Source organism: Pleurodeles waltl, chromosome 6, assembly GCF_031143425.1.
Source record: "Pleurodeles waltl isolate 20211129_DDA chromosome 6, aPleWal1.hap1.20221129, whole genome shotgun sequence".
Lineage (NCBI taxonomy): Eukaryota > Metazoa > Chordata > Amphibia > Caudata > Salamandridae > Pleurodeles > Pleurodeles waltl.
The window spans coordinates 165046676-165064446 of record NC_090445.1 but is presented as its reverse complement, the minus strand read 5'-3'; the positions used below and the strand labels follow the sequence as shown (position 1 = coordinate 165064446).

The window sequence follows — 17771 nt, the reverse complement described above, 5'->3', positions numbered from 1 at the left end:
TGGCTAAACAAGTAAGCCCGCCACCGTCTCCACAACGCTCGCCGCAAACATCACCGGTAACCACTCCACCTATGATGCAATCCCCGACCCACACAGGGATGAGTCAAGATGACCCTGAAGCATGGGACCTTTATGATGCACCAGTGTCAGATAATAGTCCTGACTGTTATCCAGCTAGACCGTCGCCACCAGAAGATAGTACAGCCTACGCACAGGTGGTGTCGAGGGCAGCGGCATTTCATAATGTCAGCCTGCATGCAGAGCCCATTGAAGACGACTTTCTATTTAATACACTGTCGTCCACACACAGCCAGTACCAGAGTCTTCCCATGCTACCCGGGATGATAAAACACTCCAAACAAGTGTTTGAGGAGCCTGTAAAAGGAAGGGCCATTACTGCAAGAGTGGAGAAAAAATATAAACCGCCACCAACAGACCCCGTGTACATCACACAACAGCTAACACTGGACTCAGTTGTAGTAGGGGCAGATCGCAAGAGAGCAAACTCACATACTTCAGGAGATGCACCACCTCCAGATAAAGACGCAGCAGGCAAAAGGGTGGCGGGACAGGCAGCAAACCAGTGGCATATTGCAAACTCACAGGCTTTGTTGGCCAAATACGATAGGGCTCATTGGGACGAAAGGCAACATTTTATAGAACATTTACCCAAGGAGTACCAGAAGAGAGCACAGCAAGTAGTAGAAGAAGGACAGAGTATCTCCAACAATCAGATACGTTCAGCAATGGATGCTGCAGACACAGCTGCTAGAACTGTCAACACAGCAGTGACAATAAGGAGACATACATGGCTGCGTACATCAGGATTTAAACCAGAGATACAGCAAGCTGTGCTGAATATGCCATTTAACGGACAGCCTGAGGTGGACACTGCTATCGAAAAACTTAAGAAGGACACTGACCCGGCCAAAGCCATGGGCGCACTCTACTCCCCACAGAGCAGAGGCACATTTTGAAAAACACAGTTTAGAGGGGGGTTTCGAGGGCAAAGCACAGAACCCACGACCTCACAAACAAGGCCCACTTATCAGGGCCAATATCTGCATGGACGTTTCCGGGGACAATATAGAGGGGACAGTTCCAAAAAAGTAGAGTCCCAAAACTCCTCAAAATAAGCAGTGACTTCCAAGTCACACATCCCCAACACATAACACCTGTGGGGGGGAGACTAAGCAAATTTTACAAACATTGGGAGGAAATAACAACAGATACTTGGGTACTGGCAATTATCCAGCATGGTTATTGCATAGAATTTCTCAAATTCCCTCCAAACGTCCCACCGAAAACACACAATATGTCAAAACAACATATAGATCTTCTAGGACTAGAAGTTCAGGCGTTGCTACAGAAAGAGGCAATAGAATTAGTACCAAACCAACAGAAAGGAACAGGAGTTTACTCTCTGTACTTTCTCATACCCAAAAAAGACAAGAGTCTGAGACCTATATTAGATCTCAGAACATTAAATACCTACATCAAATCAGGTCACTTTCACATGGTGACATTACAGGACGTAATCCCACTGCTCAAACAACAAGACTACAAAACAACACTAGACCTAAAGGATGCATATTTCCATATACCGATACATCCTTCACACAGAAAGTACTTAAGGTTTGTATTCCAAGGGGTACACTACCAATTCAAGGTGTTGCCATTCGGAATAACAACTGCGCCAAGAGTTTTTACAAAATGCCTAGCAGTCGTAGCTGCACATATCAGAAGGCAGCAAATACATGTGTTCCCGTACCTAGACGATTGGTTAATCAAAACCAACATGCTAGAACGGTGTTCACAACACACAAAGTATGTCATAGAAACCCTCCACAAACTAGGTTTCTCAATCAACTACACAAAGTCACACCTTCTGCTGTGTCAAACACAGCAATACTTAGGGGCGACAATCAACACAGCAAAAGGGATTGCCACGCCAAGCCCACAAAGGGTTCAGGCATTTCACAATTTAATACAGACCATGTATCCAAAACAAAAAATACAAGTCAAGATGGTGATGAAACTCCTAGGCATGATGTCCTCATGCATAGCCATTGTCCCAAACGCAAGGTTGCACATTCGGCCCTTACAACAGTGCCTAGCATCACAATGGTCACAGGCACAGTGTCAACTTCTAGACCTGGTGTTGGTAGACCGCCAAACATACATCTCGCTTCAATGGTGGAACAGTATAAATTTAAACCAAGGGCGGCCTTTCCAAGACCCAGTGCCACAATATGTAATAACGACAGATGCCTCCATGATAGGGTGGGGAGCACACCTCAATCAACACAGCATTCAAGGACAATGGGACGCTCGGCAAAAACAGTTTCACATAAATCACTTAGAACTATTGGCAGTATTTCTAGCGCTGAAAGCTTTTCAACCCATAATAAGCCACAAACACATTCTTGTCAAAACAAACAACATGACAACGATGCATTATCTAAACAAACAGGGAGGGACACACTCAACACAGTTGTGTCTCCTAGCACAGAGAATATGGCATTGGGCAATTCACAACAGCATTCGCCTAATAGCACAATTTATTCCAGGAATCCAGAATCAGTTAGCAGGCAATCTCTCTCGGGATCACCAACAGATCCACGAATGGGAGATTCACCCCCAAATCCTGAACACTTACTTCCACAACTGGGGAACACCACAAATAGATCTATTTGCAACAAAGGAAAACGCAAAATGCCAAAACGTCGCATCCAGGTACCTACAAGATCAGTCTCAGGGCAATGCGTTATGGATGAGTTGGTCAGTGATATTTGCTTACGCTTTTCCCCCTCTCCCACTCCTTCCATATCTGGTAAACAAGTTGAGTCAAAACAAACTCAAACTCATACTTATAGCGCCAACATGGGCAAGACAACTTTGGTACACAACACTACTAGACCTCTCAGTAGTGCCTCATGTCAAACTACCAAACAGACCAGATCTGTTGACGCAACACAGACAACAGATCAGACATCCAAATCCAGCATCGCTGAGTCTAGGAATTTGGCTCCTGAAGTCCTAAAGTTCGGACATTTAGACCTTACACAGGAATGTATGGAGGTCTTAAAACAAGCTAGGAAACCTACCACTAGACATTGATATGCAAATAAGTGGAAAAGATTTGTTTATTACTGCCATAATAATCAAATTCAACCCTTACACGCATCTGCCAAAGACATCGTAAGATACTTACTACATTTGCAACAGTCAAAGCTAGCTTTTTCTTCCATTAAGATACATCTTACTGCAATTTCAGCTTACCTGCAAATTACGCACTCAACTTCACTATTTAGGATACCAGTCATAAAAGCGTTTATGGAAGGCCTAAAGAGAATTATACCACCAAGAACACCACCAGTTCCTTCATGGAACCTGAACATTGTCTTAACACGACTCATGGGCCCACCTTTTGAGCCCATGCACTCTTGTGAAATGCAATACTTAACATGGAAAGTTGCATTTTTAATTGCCATCACATCTCTACGAAGAGTAAGTGAGATTCAAGCATTCACCATACAAGAACCATTTATTCAAATACACAAGCATAAAGTAGTTCTACGGACAAATCCAAAATTTTTGCCAAAAGTCATATCACCGTTCCACTTGAATCAAACAGTAGAATTACCAGTGTTCTTCCCACAGCCAGATTCTGTAGCTGAAAGAGCCTACATACATTAGACATCAAAAGAGCGCTAATGTACTACATTGACAGAACAAAACTAATTCGAAAAACAAAACAATTATTTATTGCTTTCCAAAAACCTCATACAGGAAATCCAATTTCTAAACAAGGCATTGCTAGATGGATAGTTAAATGCATTCAAACCTGTTATCTTAAAGCAAAAAGAGAACTGCCTATTACACCAAAGGCACACTCAACTAGAAAGAAAGGTGCTACCATGGCCTTTCTAGGAAATATTCCAATGACTGAAATATGTAAGGCAGCTACATGGTCTACGCCTCATACATTTACCAAACACTACTGTGTAGATGTGTTAACAGCACAACAAGCCACAGTAGGTCAAGCAGTACTACGAACATTGTTTCAAACAACTTCAACTCCTACAGGCTGAACCACCGCTTTTGGGGAGATAACTGCTTACTAGTCTATGCACAGCATGTGTATCTGCAGCTACACATGCCATCAAACGGAAAATGTCACTTACCCAGTGTACATCTGTTCGTGGCATTAGTCGCTGCAGATTCACATGCGCTCACCCGCCTCCCCGGGAGCCTGTAGCCGTTTAGAAGTTGATCTTGAACATTTGTAAATTTGAAAATATATTACTTTAAACTACATTATGTACATACGTATTCACTCCATTGCATGGGCACTATTACTAGCATACACAACTCCTACCTCACCCTCTGCGGGGAAAACAATCTAAGATGGAATCGACGCCCATGCGCAATGGAGAGGAAATGGGAGGAGTCCCTCGATCTCGTGACTCGAAAAGACTTCTTCGAAGAAAAACAACTTGTAACACTCCGAGCCCAACACCAGATGGCGGGATGTGCACAGCATGTGAATCTGCAGCGACTAATGCCACGAACAGATGTACTCTGGGTAAGTGACATTTTCCATATATATATATATATATATATATGTATGTATGTATATATATATATGTTCGATGGCATGTGTAGATGCAGATACACATGCTGTACACTTTTCCTACCATCTAGTGTTGGGCTCGGAGTGGTACAAGTTGTTTTTCTTTGAAGAAGTCTTTTCGAGTCACGGAACCGAGTGACTCCTCCCTTTCGGCTCCATTGCGCATGGGCATCGACTCCATCTTAGATTGTTTTCCCGCAGAGGGTGAGGTAGGAGTGGTAGAATGAGAATAGTAAAGATGTCCATGCAATGGAATAGATATGTATGTACATAGTTTGCGCTAAAGGAATGTTTATTTACATATATACAATTTTTAATTGCAACTTAAACGGCTACAGGCTCCCGGGGAGGTGGGAGGGCGCATGTGAATCTGCAGCGGAACATGCCATGAACAGATGTACACTGGGTAAGTGACATTTTCCGTTCGATGGCATGTGTAGCTGCAGATACACATGCTGTGCATAGACTACAAAGCAGTAATCCTCCCAAAAGCGGTGGTCAGCATGTAGGAGTTGAAGTTGTTTGAAATATTATTCTTAGTACAGCCTGTCCTTATGTGGCTTGTTGTGTTGCTAACACATCTACACAGTAGTGTTTGGTAAAAGTATGAGGTGTGGACCAAGTGGCTGCCTTACAAATCTCTGTCATTGGTGTGTTACCTAGAAAGGCCATTGTTGCTCCTTTCTTTCTAGTGGAGTGTGCCTTTGGTGTAAGGAGTAGTTCTCTTTTAGCTTTTAGGTAACAAGTTTGTATGCATTTAACTATGGGTATAGGGTTACCAGCATGGGGTTTCTGGAATGCGACGAACAATTGTTTAGTTTTATGAAATGGTTTTGTTCTGTCTATATAGTACATTAGAGCTCTTTTTATGTCTGATGTATGCAGTGTTCTTTCTGATACTGAGTCTGGCTGTGGGAAGAAGACTGGGAGTTCCACTGTTTGGTTTAAATGAAACGGTGAAATGACCTTTGGTAGAAATGTTGGGTTTGTGAGGAGAACCACTTTAAGTTTGTGCACTTGTATAAAGGGTTACTCAATAGTGAAAGCCTGTATTTCACTAACTCTTCGTAGTGAAGTGGTAGCCACTAGAAATGCCACTTTCCAAGTTAAGAATTGGATTTGACAAGAATGCATGGGTTCAGAAGGTGGACCCATGAGTCGTGTAAGTACAATATTAAGATTCCACGAGGGTACTGGTGGAGTTCTTGGAGGTATGATCCACTTTAGTCCTTCCATGAAGGCTTTAATGACTGGTATTTTAAATAGTGATTTTGTGTGTTTAATTTGCAAGGAAGTCGAAATTGCAGTGAGGTGTATTTTGGTGGATGAAAAAGCAAGATTTGCTTTTTGTAAGTGTAGTAAATAGCCTACGATGTCCTGTATGGACACATCTAACGGTGTGATGTGTTTTGCTTGGCAGTAGAAAACAAATCTTTTCCATTTATTAGCATAGTAATGCCTGGTGGTAGCTTTTCTTGCCTGTTTAATGACTTTCATACACTCGTTTGGAAGATTTAGATAGCCAAACTATAAGACTTCAGGAGCCAGATTGCTAGATTGAGCATTGCTGGATTGGGGTGTCTGATCTGTTGTTTGTGTTGCGTTAACAGGTCTGGTCTGTTTGGAAGTTTGATGTGAGGTACTACTGAGAGGTCCAACAGTGTGGTGTACCACGGCTGGCGTGCCCACGTTGGTGCTATGAGTATTAGTTTGAGTTTGTTTTGACGCAGTTTGTTGACTAGAAATGTAATGAGTGAGAGAGGGGGGGGGAAAGTGTAAGCAAATATCCCTGACCAATTGATCTATAGAGCATTGCCCTTGGACTGAGGGTGTGGGTACCTGGACGCGAAGTTTTGGCATTTTGATTTGTGGCGAACAGATCTATGTCTGGTGTCCCCCACTGGCGAAAGTAGTTTTGTAGTACCTGGGGATGTATTTCCCATTCGTGAGTTTGCTGGTGATCTCGACTGAGATTGTCCGCTAATTGATTGTGAATGCTTGGGATGTATTGCGCTATTAGGCAAATATTGTTGTGAATTGCCCAATGGCAAATCTTTTGTGCTAGGAGGCAGAGTTGTGAGGAGTGTGTTCCCCCGTTTGTTTAGGTAGTACATTGTTGTCATGTTGTCCGTTTTGACAAGAATGTTTTTGTGAGCTAGAAGAGGTTGAAAAGCTTTTAGTGCTAGAAAGACTGCTAGCAGTTCTAAGTGATTTATGTGTAGCTGTTTTTGCTTGTTGTCCCACTGTCCTTTTATATTGTGATTGTTGAGGTGTGCTCTCCACCCAATCATTGATACATCTGTTGTGAGAATGGCGTGAGGCACAGGGTCTTGAAAAGGCCGCCCTTTGTTTAAATTTATGGGGTTCCACCACTGAAGCGAATAGTGTTTGGCGGTCTATCAACACTACATCTTGGAGTTGACCCTGTGCCTGCGACCATTGTTTTGCACGGCATTGCTGCAAGGGCCGTATGTGTAACCGTGCGTTTGGGACAATTGCGATGCATGATGCCATCATTCCTAGGAGTTTCATCACAAATCTGACTGTGTAATGCTGATTTTGTTGTATTTTTGGTACCATGGTGTGGAATGATTGTACCCTTTGTGGGCTTGGACTTGCTATAGCTTTTTGAGTGTTGAGTGTAGCTCCCAAGTATTGTTGAATTTGGGATGGTTGCAAGTGTGATTTTTGGTAATTTATAGAAAACCCTAGTGTGTGTAAGGTATCTATTACGTAACGTGTGTGATTTTGATACTGCTGTTGAGTGTTGGCCTTTATAAGCCAATCGTCTAGATAAGGGAATACATGCATGTGTTGTCTCCTTATGTATGCCGCTACCACAGCAAGGCATTTTGTAAATACTCTGGGGGCTGTTATCCCGATGGGTAATACTTTGAATTGGTAATGTTTTCCTTGTATAACGAACCTGAGGTATTTTCTGTGAGATGGATGGATGGGTATATGAAAATACGCATCCTTTAAATCCAGTGTTGACATGTATTCTCCCTGTTTTAGTAATGGGACTACACCTTGTAGTGTCACCATGTGACAGTGTTCTGATTTGATGAATAGGTTGAGAGTCCTGAGATCTAAAATTGGTCTTAGTGTTTTGTCCTTTTTGGGAATAAGGAAGTACAGGGAATAGACTCCTGTTCCTTTTTGTTGATGAGGTACTAGTTCTATGGCTTGTTTTGTCAATAGTGCCTGCACCTCGGTTTGTAACAGTGTTAGATGTTGTGATTACAGTTTGTGCGCTCTTGGGGAAATATCTGGAGGAAAATGTGTGAATTCTATGCAGTAACCATGTTGGATAATTGATAGAACCCATGTGTCCGTTGTTATGTTTGACCATTGATTGTGGAACATCACTAGTCTTCCTCCCACCGGAGAGGTGTGTTGGGTAAGTCACTGATTGGTATTAGTGGCCTGCTTTGTGGTTTGGAATTTTTCCCTGGACCTTGGGAATTGTCCACTGAAGGACCCACGAAACCCCCTCTCTGATATTGTGATTGGTAGGAGGGTTTTGGTTGAGAGGTGGATGTTTTTGATGACTGTGGTCTAAAACCTCCCCTATACTGCTGTTTTTTTAATGTCCCTCTATATTGGAACGAGTAGAGCGCTCCCATTGCTTTGGCCGTATCAGTGTCCTTTTTCATCTTTTCAATGGCCATGTCTACTTGTGCCAAATAGCTGTTGCTGACTGAATGACATATATTAAGGACAGCCTGTTGAATCTCTGGTTTGAAACCTGAGGATCTCAGCCAGGCATGGCGTCTAATTGTCACTGCAGTGTTCACTGTTCTTGCGGCAGTGTCGGCAGAATCTAATGCAGATCGTATCTGATTATTAGATATTGCTTGTCCCTCCTCTACCACTTGCTGAGCTCTTTTCTGGTATTCCTTGGGAGATGTTGGATGATATAGCTCATCTCGTCCCAATGAGCTCTGTCATATCGTGCAAGAACGGCCTGAGAGTTTGCTATGTGCCACTGATTGGCAGCTTGTGACGCTACTCTCTTTCCTGCTGCATCGAACTTCCTACTCTCCTTACCTGGAGGTGGTGCATCTCCAGATGACTGAGTTGGCTCTCTTTCTCACAGCTCCAACCACTACAGAGTGGGCAGCTGTTGTGTGATGAACACTGGGTCAGACGGTGGTGGCTTGTATTTCTTTTCCACCCGCGGTGTAATGGCTCTCCCTTTCACGGTCTCCTGAAAAATGTGTTGGGCATGTTTAAGCATGCCTGGGAGCATAGGAAGACTTTGATAGGAAGCATGCGTTGTGGACAAAGTATTAAAGAGATAATCGTCCTCCACTGGCTCTGTATGCATGCTCACATTGTGGAATGAGGTAGCCCTAGCCAAGACTTGAGTGTATGAGGTGTATGAGGGTGGAGAGGGTTTTCGATGGATAGCACTCAGGGTTATTGTCTGACACAGGGGGATCGTAGAGGTCCCAGGGGTCTGTATCCTCTTGCAACTGCACAGTGTGTGTGTGGGTGACTGTGCAGTGGGCGTTGCAATAGGTGACACTGTTCTTTGCGGAGAATGTGGAGGAGAATGTTCTGGTGAAAACTGGCGCGACTGAGATTTTTCTCTGGGCACTTTAGCCGTTGGCTGTTCAGTGTCTGAACATCCTTGGAAAGCCAGTTTCCTTTTGAATTTGAGAGGAGGTGCAGTTTGGATCTTCCCAGTATCCTTATGGATCTGTATCCTTGCCTGTGTTTCATCAAACTCCTCCATTTGAAGTTCCTCCTCAAATCTGTGTCTCTCTTTTAGTTGTTTTGAGAGTCCATGTTCCTCGGTGTAAGAGGCTTTTTTCGGCTCCGAAGCCGGTTTTTGTCGGCACCAAAATGCCCATGCTGACGGTAGGCCTCTGCTCCGAAAGACTCTTTCGAGGCTTTGACGACTCGAGTCGATGTTGAGTTTTCTTGGTGACGGGTTCTCTGCTCGAGTCCAAAGACTTCGGCACGAATTTGGCCTTTTTCAGTGCCGAAGGTGTTGCTTGGTCACCGCTTGATTTATGGGTTGCGCCATGGCCTTCCGGCAGTGGCGTCCCCGAGGCCTTATGTTTTGTCTTGGACTGACTGGGCTTGGGTCGGGGCAGGCGTAGTCATCCGAATCCGAACTTTGGATGGAGATAGACATCTGCTCTTCTTCGATGTCGAGGTGCTCTTCGACGCCATTTGCAGCCGCCTCGCCCTCCGATCCCTCAAGGTCTTCGATAGAAAGGACTTGCAGGCCTCGCAAGTATCTTCTCTGTGGTCCGGTGACAAACACAGATTACAGACCCGGTGTTGGTCTGTGTAGGGATACTTGGCGTGACACTGGGCAGAAACAGAATGGGGTCCGGTCCATTAGGCTTCGACGTTTTCTGTGATTTTCGGTGAATTTAGTCTTTTTCCGATTCGAATACACGGAGCGTAGAGGAACACGTCGGAACCAGACGGCGGAAAGTCCCGTGACTCTAAAAGACTTATTTGAAGAAAAACAACTTGTAACACTCCGAGCCCAACACTAGATGGCAGGAACAGTGCACAGCATGTGAATCTGCAGCGGAACATGCCACGAACAGGTACACAGGGTAAGTGACATTTACCATACATATATATGTATATATATTAATTAATTAATCAGATTTTAACTCAAAGCAAGTGATAAAACAAAAAGGGCAAAAAACTGTGGTAGAGAACGACATATAAACAGTGACAAAGGGAGAAAGTGGGTATAGAAGAACCTGCCAGAGAGAGTTAAACAGGAACTGCAGGGTGGTTGAAGAAAAGAGGCCTGAGGTGTATTTCAGGCAAGAAAGCCTTATTATTTGGTAATCCTGGCATTCAGCAATATTGGCTGCAGGCTCCAACAAAAGAGTTTAAACCCTTGCACATATATATATATTTTTTTAAAGTTGAATAATGGATGATACTATTCACTGTTTACGTCGCAGAAGAAATGTAAACAAAAAGAATCCTAATTCCAAGGCACTCCCTTTCTAAGGCTTCTTGTAGTATATCGGGCCGCAAGCTGACTTGTTGGCACTTTAAATATAAATAGCTTAATGAATGAACAAGGCACACACCTGTCCGGTCTGCAAGGAATATCCACAGTGATGGAATAAAATGTCGACTGATCAGTATAGTATCCTGCTGCATCACCATACAGAAGTGGCCATGTGCAGAGCAAATAAGTACTTCTATGCAGCAACATGACATGTTTGAGTTCTTTGCTCATTAGGCTGGCCACATAGTTAACTAAGTGAGATTTCTGCAGCTATGGTTTGTGTAGAACATGCTGTTACCGGTGTCAAGCATGAGAGATTCACTTCAACTTTCATCCTTCTCAGGTTTGACAAAATGAACACTATTGATTGAGATGATATTAAAAACTGTTATTCATACTGTTTCAGCATTACAGGCCTGAACCAGCAATGCCTATGTGAATAAATGCACTGTTAGCCTTATTAGTAGCCCAAAATAAATGCAGATTCGATCTGTCAATTAAATTATTATGCAGAGGTGTTTTATAACCTCTAGTCACTTGATCCTTTGCACATTACGCATTGTAAAAGAACAAAGGGCCAGATGTATCAAGCTCCCAGTTTGCATTTCTTAAATAGCTAATTTTAAGAAATCTCTATTTTAGAAATGCAAGATGTGATGAAAATTGCGAGTCTGTAATAGTGATTACTTAAACTTCGCAAACGCAATTTGTGAGTAGCAAATACCGAATCGCAAAAAAATAGCGATTCGGTATTTGAAAATCATAAATTGCGAAAATGGCAAACCGGAACAGCCTGATGACATCACAAGCAGGAAGTGAGTCAGCCCATTCTGTTTCCAGGAGCCACACCCACAGGAGCAGGCAGAGAGTCATAGCCCAGCACCAGGGAGCCAGCTTTGTGAGCCAGCCATGACCAAACATCAACAGAGAAAGGAGACAGGAAGCGCAAGCTCAAATTCGGTGAGCAGGAATTGGAGGTACTCACTGAGGAGGTGGTCAGGAACCATGACAAACGTTTTGGGAACAACTCACTCCAGGTACCTGAAAGTGAGAAGAGGAAACTGGTCAGAAATCCAGACAAAACTATGCTCAGTGGGGTTGTACAGCGATCTGTTGAGGAGATCTGCAAGTGATGGTATGACTTGCGTTCCCGTGCCAAAGAGAGGGTAACCAGCAGGCTAAAGGAGACCAGGAGCACCGGAGGAGGACCACCAACCCAGACACCGTCTACACCAATGGAAGACATGGTGTAGTCCACACTACTTCCTGAAGCTGTCAGTGGTGTCACTGACATTGACACCTCAGGCACACCCAGCACCAGCAAAGGTAAGGCCAGCAATGATGTGTATCCCCATATGTGCATGTACAAATGCCCCTGAGAAAATAGCTATTAGTTAGATGCATTGTGATAAGTAGTCCATGCCACATCTTACATAAGACGCTACAATGCCTAATGGGAGTGGTAGTCCACAACCCTAAAGTGCAAATACCACATAAATAGCAAGTTGGTGTTCAGCCACACATAGGAACAACACACACAACTCGGAGTGATACAATGTCAGTGTACATTTATTGTGATATAGTCATAAATGACATGCTGCACATTGTCATTGCAGATGTCCCAGGCCCTGCTGCAGCAGAAGATGGAAATGCGGGGGATGTCGAAACACAGCCACAGTCCGACTCAAACACCAGTGAGTCTTTCAGTATTGTACCAACTAGACGTAGGGCAAGGGTGTTACCTCTCCCAGAGTATAACCTGGACTCAGATGAAATGCTGGATGAAGTTCCCACACCACCCCCAGAGGCTAGATCCACAGGAAGACAGCAGTCCCTGCCCCAGCGTCAGTCAACTCCCCACAGGTGGCGTCACGAAGCAGGCAGACAGTGCACAGATGAAGGAGAGGGCCCATCAATCTTTGGGGCCTTGAAGCTTCCATGCTGAAAGTGCAGCACCTGCAATGCAAACACATAAGGTCAATGCACAGGCAGTTGGTGTCAATCGATCATAACATGGGCGCAATGCACAGTTTCAGTCTCACAATTACAATATGGGAGTACTGCACAAGCAGTTGGATGCACTCAATGAAAACATTGGATAAATGCACAAGTAGTTGGAGTCTCTGAATGAGGGACAGCAAACAGCAGCAGAAAATACAAAGGAGTTGACAAACGCCATTAGGGGCCTCTGCACTGAGATTCAGTAGGAGCATGTCAAAACCGTAGACGCCATCACCAATTTATGGGAAGGTTTGATGGGTTCTGCAGATCATTCAAACGGCTCGCTAGCTCAACTGCCTTGATATCACGACGTGCTGTGGGCATACAGGTGGAGATGGCACATTGCAGTCGGGACGTTGACAAGGGATGGGTGCAAATAACCAATGTTCTGGATGCAATGCAGACAGCACGCAGTGCTACAAATAGCGAACTGGGTGGTGGGGATAGTGAGGAGCTCTCTAGCCTTAGCAGTCTTACAGCCCCTGTGATGGATCCTAGGTGTCGCAGTACCAGACAGTACTGTCTCGGAACCCGCTACAAGAGGTGCCAGTGAGGCCACTGAGCACTCAAATGGAGTGTGTGGACGTAGGAAGTAATGTTGAGGGCTATACAGTTATACTATGATGCTAATAGTGTGACACTCTTAATCGCACGTTTGCCTGTAGTGCATGGCTATGTCCTATTGACACATATGGTACTTTGAGCCAAGGTAATAAAGTTGCTAACTACAGAAATACATAATATTGAAGTGGTGTTGTCATTACTTACATCAGAAATGGTTGCGCTTGATGTCAGCACGTCTTTGCCTGCCCTCTGCTGCACTGCTCCTGTCTACTGGGTGAGGGGGTGGTAAGGGATCACCATCCTCATCTGAGTCCGGCTCCATGGGTTCCACAGGTATGCCCCTTCTTGTTGCAATGTTGTGCAACATAGCACATGTAGCCACAATTTTGCAGGTCGTCTCTGGGCTGTACTGTAGTGCACCCCCACTCTTATGGATGCACCTGAAGCGGCTCTTCAGCAGTCCAAAGGTCCGTTCCACCACACTGAGGGTTGCCCTGTATGTAGCATTGTACCTGCTCTCTGCTGGCGTTGCAGGGCTCAGGTAGGGTGTTGGTATACAGGTCCGCACTGCTTAGGCACTGTCTCCTGGAATGAACAGAGTAAAATGAGTACTTGTGATATCTGACATCACATTTACATCAATGCAACATTTTAAACTATCAATTTACCCAGTAGATATCCTTCACCAAACTCCCCTGCTAGTAGTCTTGTGTGAATCCCGCTGTGGCGAAAGATGTACGAGTCATGTGTGCCACCTGGGTATCTGGCCACAAGATCGGTTATGATGTTGGAGGCATTGCTAATCACCTGTATGTTCATGGAATGATGGTTCTTACGGTCCCAATACACATACTCGGTGGCCGATGGTGGACAGATTGCTACATGTGTCCCATCTATGGCACCTATGACGTGGGAATTGTGCAATCTGGTACAAATTTATTTTCGTCTGTTGTAATTCCTGTGTGGTGTTGGGGAATCGTATGTGCTCTTGTATTTTGCTCAGCATGGCATTGAGAAATGCATTGAAGAAGCGTGAGAGAGCAACTCTGTAAGATCCCTCCTGCTGCTGCTATGATCCCTTGATAGCTCCCTGAAGCTAATGGGTGCTGGGAGCATAATCTCTGCACATGGCTGAGCTCAACCTGTACTTCTCATAAATGTCTTCCTCTGTTTGGGCAAAAAGGGTTATGCGCACTCTGAAAATGTGCTCCTGTCTCCTTCTCCCTCTCCTCGTACCTGCCAAGATCCTCATTCTCCTCGCCATCACGTAGAGTGCAGCCATTGTCGAAAAGAGGCCGAGTCATTTTGAGCCTCTTTATATAGGTTGCACCTGGTTAGCACCTGATTGTAATTCGTGGTAAATTGCATTTGCAAAAAAAAGGCCATTCTGCAAATATTCACAATTTACGTATTTAAAAAAAAAAAAAAAACATTTATGCATCGCATTGCAACACGGAATTTGCGTGTCGCAATCAGCGTATCGCAAATTGCATCAATATTTTCCGGATCACTATCTGCAAATCTATGTTGCAATTTGCATTATGCAAATAGCGATTCGGTAATTCATGTCGCTATTTGCGATACGCTGTTTGGGACACACAAAATCATGTCACAGTCGCAAATAATCGCTATTTTAGCGATTCCTTATTTTCACACTGTGAATGCCTTTCACACATCGCATATGCCATTTTTGCATTCGCAAACTGACGATTTTTGCGATTCACACAGTTTGCAAATACAAAAATGTTTGATACATCTGGCCCAAAGTGATTTTCGTTTTTATATTGGAAATACACACACCTTTGTTAGTGGAGAGCAAGCCTTGAAGTGGAATAACTGTAGATGATGGGTCTTTCAGAGTCTGCTGAAAATTCAAGTGTCCTGTTAGCTTACGTTGACTGGGTGTTTACTCCAAACGCTGGGAAGTATGAGTGACTGTGCCTGTTACATGTTTTTGTGGTTATTCAAACACATTTGGTGTCCTTTAGGACGGGGCTTGTTGAAGCACCAAGTAGCAAGCTTAGTTTATGTCCTTGGGCTATCTGCAATTAATATACTGGATTTTATTGGATCTATTATACATTTTATTACAAATTATTTGCATGTTTGGCCATTCTGAAAACCCTTCTGGGTCTTGCTGTTGTCTGGTTTGACCATATGAGACCTACACTTTCTTAGGTGCAACAGCAAAGAATTAACTACTTTAGATCCCCACATAGATGTAAAGAAACGTGCATCAGCACTGCCTCGGAGTGAGTAAGTGCATTGGAATGGGAGCCAGCGGTGAGTGGGCTGGCTGGCTGAGCCGTGGAGGAATGTTTTACCAAAAGCATACGTTTCATTTGGGAGTTGGAAAACATTCCCAGAAATGTTTAACCTCCAGACTTAGAAAAATTCTTTACTCACTTCAACTAGAATTTAAGCATTTTCTCATTCAGTTAAGCCAGTTCACCGAAAATGCTTTTGTGAAGGATCCATAATTGCCTAACATGCCATCCCTTGCTTCAGATGCACAGTGCAGTCCAGCGTTTCATTGTATTGAACTACAATTTCTTCGTAAGTCTGTGCATCTTCCTCCTTATATGCTTAAATTAAATCAAAGAGGGGATGCACTTTTAGCAATCTCAAATGCAACTTTCTGATTCCCAGCAGGGGCGCTTGCAAACACAGCAGGTGACCTTCCAGCAGCAGGCGGGCCGGACGTCAGTGAGGAGCCTGAGAAGATGTGTCTTCGGAACAGAAGCAAAGGTGAGAGATGAATCTGAATCTTTGTGGGTAGGTGCAGATCAAATATTGCTGGTGTGTGTATGCAAGCATTCAGCACTCTTGTTGACACTGCTGACACGCTACAGGAGCAATGTGGTCACTAGGCTGACCCTGGGTAAAGTGGTTAGCTATATTTGCAGATCAGGGCTGTCCATCATCGGTCCAGAAGGGCTTGATCTTGTCAATTTTGATGATGCCCTCACAAAATATATTTATGTTTAACCTGGAGAAGGCTCAATTGCATAGACAGTAGTTATCCTGAAAATCTGACATGGCTGTGCCCCTCTTCCACCTACCCTGGAGAAACTGTTGTAAATAACATTAATTAGGTTGGACTGTCTGTACTAAGTTGTTTGTGGAAAAGAAAGCTCTTTTAGACTTTTCTAAACTGCTAGCTTTAATCAGAAAAATCACTTAAAAGCAAATATGGTTACAGACAATTTAGACTTTGCAGTATTAATTGAAAGAAATTGAACTTGTAGTCAAGTGAATCACTTATTCAATAAATACAATTTGAAAATGTAGGTTTATTATTGTCACCTCAGTGCTTAATTGCACCTAGTAAAATATAGAACTGTAGTCAGTCACTGGGAGTGTCTACTGATATAAACTTTTCTGATGTATTATATTTTCAGAGATTCTTGAGCAGAGTATTCCACATCATAGGTGGCAAAATGAGCAGGGCCTGCCCTTTCTATAGGCTCTTGGTGCCAGTGACTTATAGGAGTTTTAAAGCTGAAGAGTAAATGGTTGCAGGCATAAGATTAACAAATAACCTATTTTTGTATAAAAGCAATGCATTTTGTAAATTGGAGGCAAAAAGGTTTCCTCAGTATCACCACTGGGATGTAGTAAAACCTGCACGTCCTAGAGGAAAAACTTAAAGGTCTTGGAAGTTCACCAACAAGCTGCTGCAACTGCCACCTCTGCAATTTCAAAATTCAAAGCTGTTTCAGGTTGGGCCGCACAAGGCTCATCTTTTAAGGGAAGACCAGCTTCTCATTGAACGTGAACAGAAAGATTGATGTCTAATAGAGCAAACCACCATTTACGCAAGCAGCAGAAGCCATTGGCATGCAAAACTGGTGCGGGGTCTCCAGGGTGGTAATTGGAAGTGAGTAAATGTGAGATGATGGGGCAAGAGCTATTCCAAAGAAAGATGTGCTAGTGCAGAAAGGGCTAGCAGGAAAAATGGAAATTTATCGTCCTTCATGTTAACCATCTCCTTTGTTAAAGATGTCTGCCAGGAGAGGCAACGCGTGTCGTTTGCTCACTGTAGTCATTAATGACAAAATGCCATGTCCGAATGATAAACTTTGGCTAGGATAGGTAGTAGCCACTTAGCTCCAAGTAGGCAGGTCACTTGCCCATCTAGAGGTATCGGATGACAACCTGTGATCGGTAAATGAGATATTGGGTTTTCAGGCTCCCCGTGAATGACCCAGAGCCTGTCATATGCTGGATCAGATGTCCTTCCCCTGCGGTGAGTTCCAGTACTCTGTTACCATTTGGGTACTAAAAGTTTGTGGATGTCCTACATAAGAGATTGCAGAAAGACAAACTGGGCCCTTTTGTATTGGCATTTGATATTCTTGAATGTGTCCTATTGCAGGATGCCATGCTGACAACAGGCCATTTTAACATATACCCGCCTCCCCTTACCTCTCTGCTAAATACCTTCCTGTTTACTATCCATCTTATTCACCCAACACATAGATTTATCTTCATTTCAACTCTTGCACAAAGATTCGAGGTATCATTATGCGTCCGTCTCGGAGAGTATCTTTGCAACATCTTTGAAGCAGA

At 43.8% G+C, this 17771-nt stretch overlaps 1 protein-coding gene across 4 annotated transcripts in view; it reads left to right on the top strand.

The window, feature by feature from the left end:
* EZH1 (enhancer of zeste 1 polycomb repressive complex 2 subunit) overlaps window positions 1-17771 on the top strand; it is a 205650-nt gene that overhangs the window by 111235 nt on the left and 76644 nt on the right. For 2 of the 4 annotated variants that reach the window (XM_069237722.1, XM_069237724.1), the window contains exons 8-9: window positions 12251-12328; window positions 15849-15947. In XM_069237722.1, the coding sequence (XP_069093823.1) occupies window positions 12251-12328; window positions 15849-15947 (177 nt within the window). The remainder of the gene's footprint in view (window positions 1-12250; window positions 12329-15848; window positions 15948-17771) is intronic. The other 2 variants (XM_069237723.1, XM_069237725.1) reach the window with 2 other exon arrangements.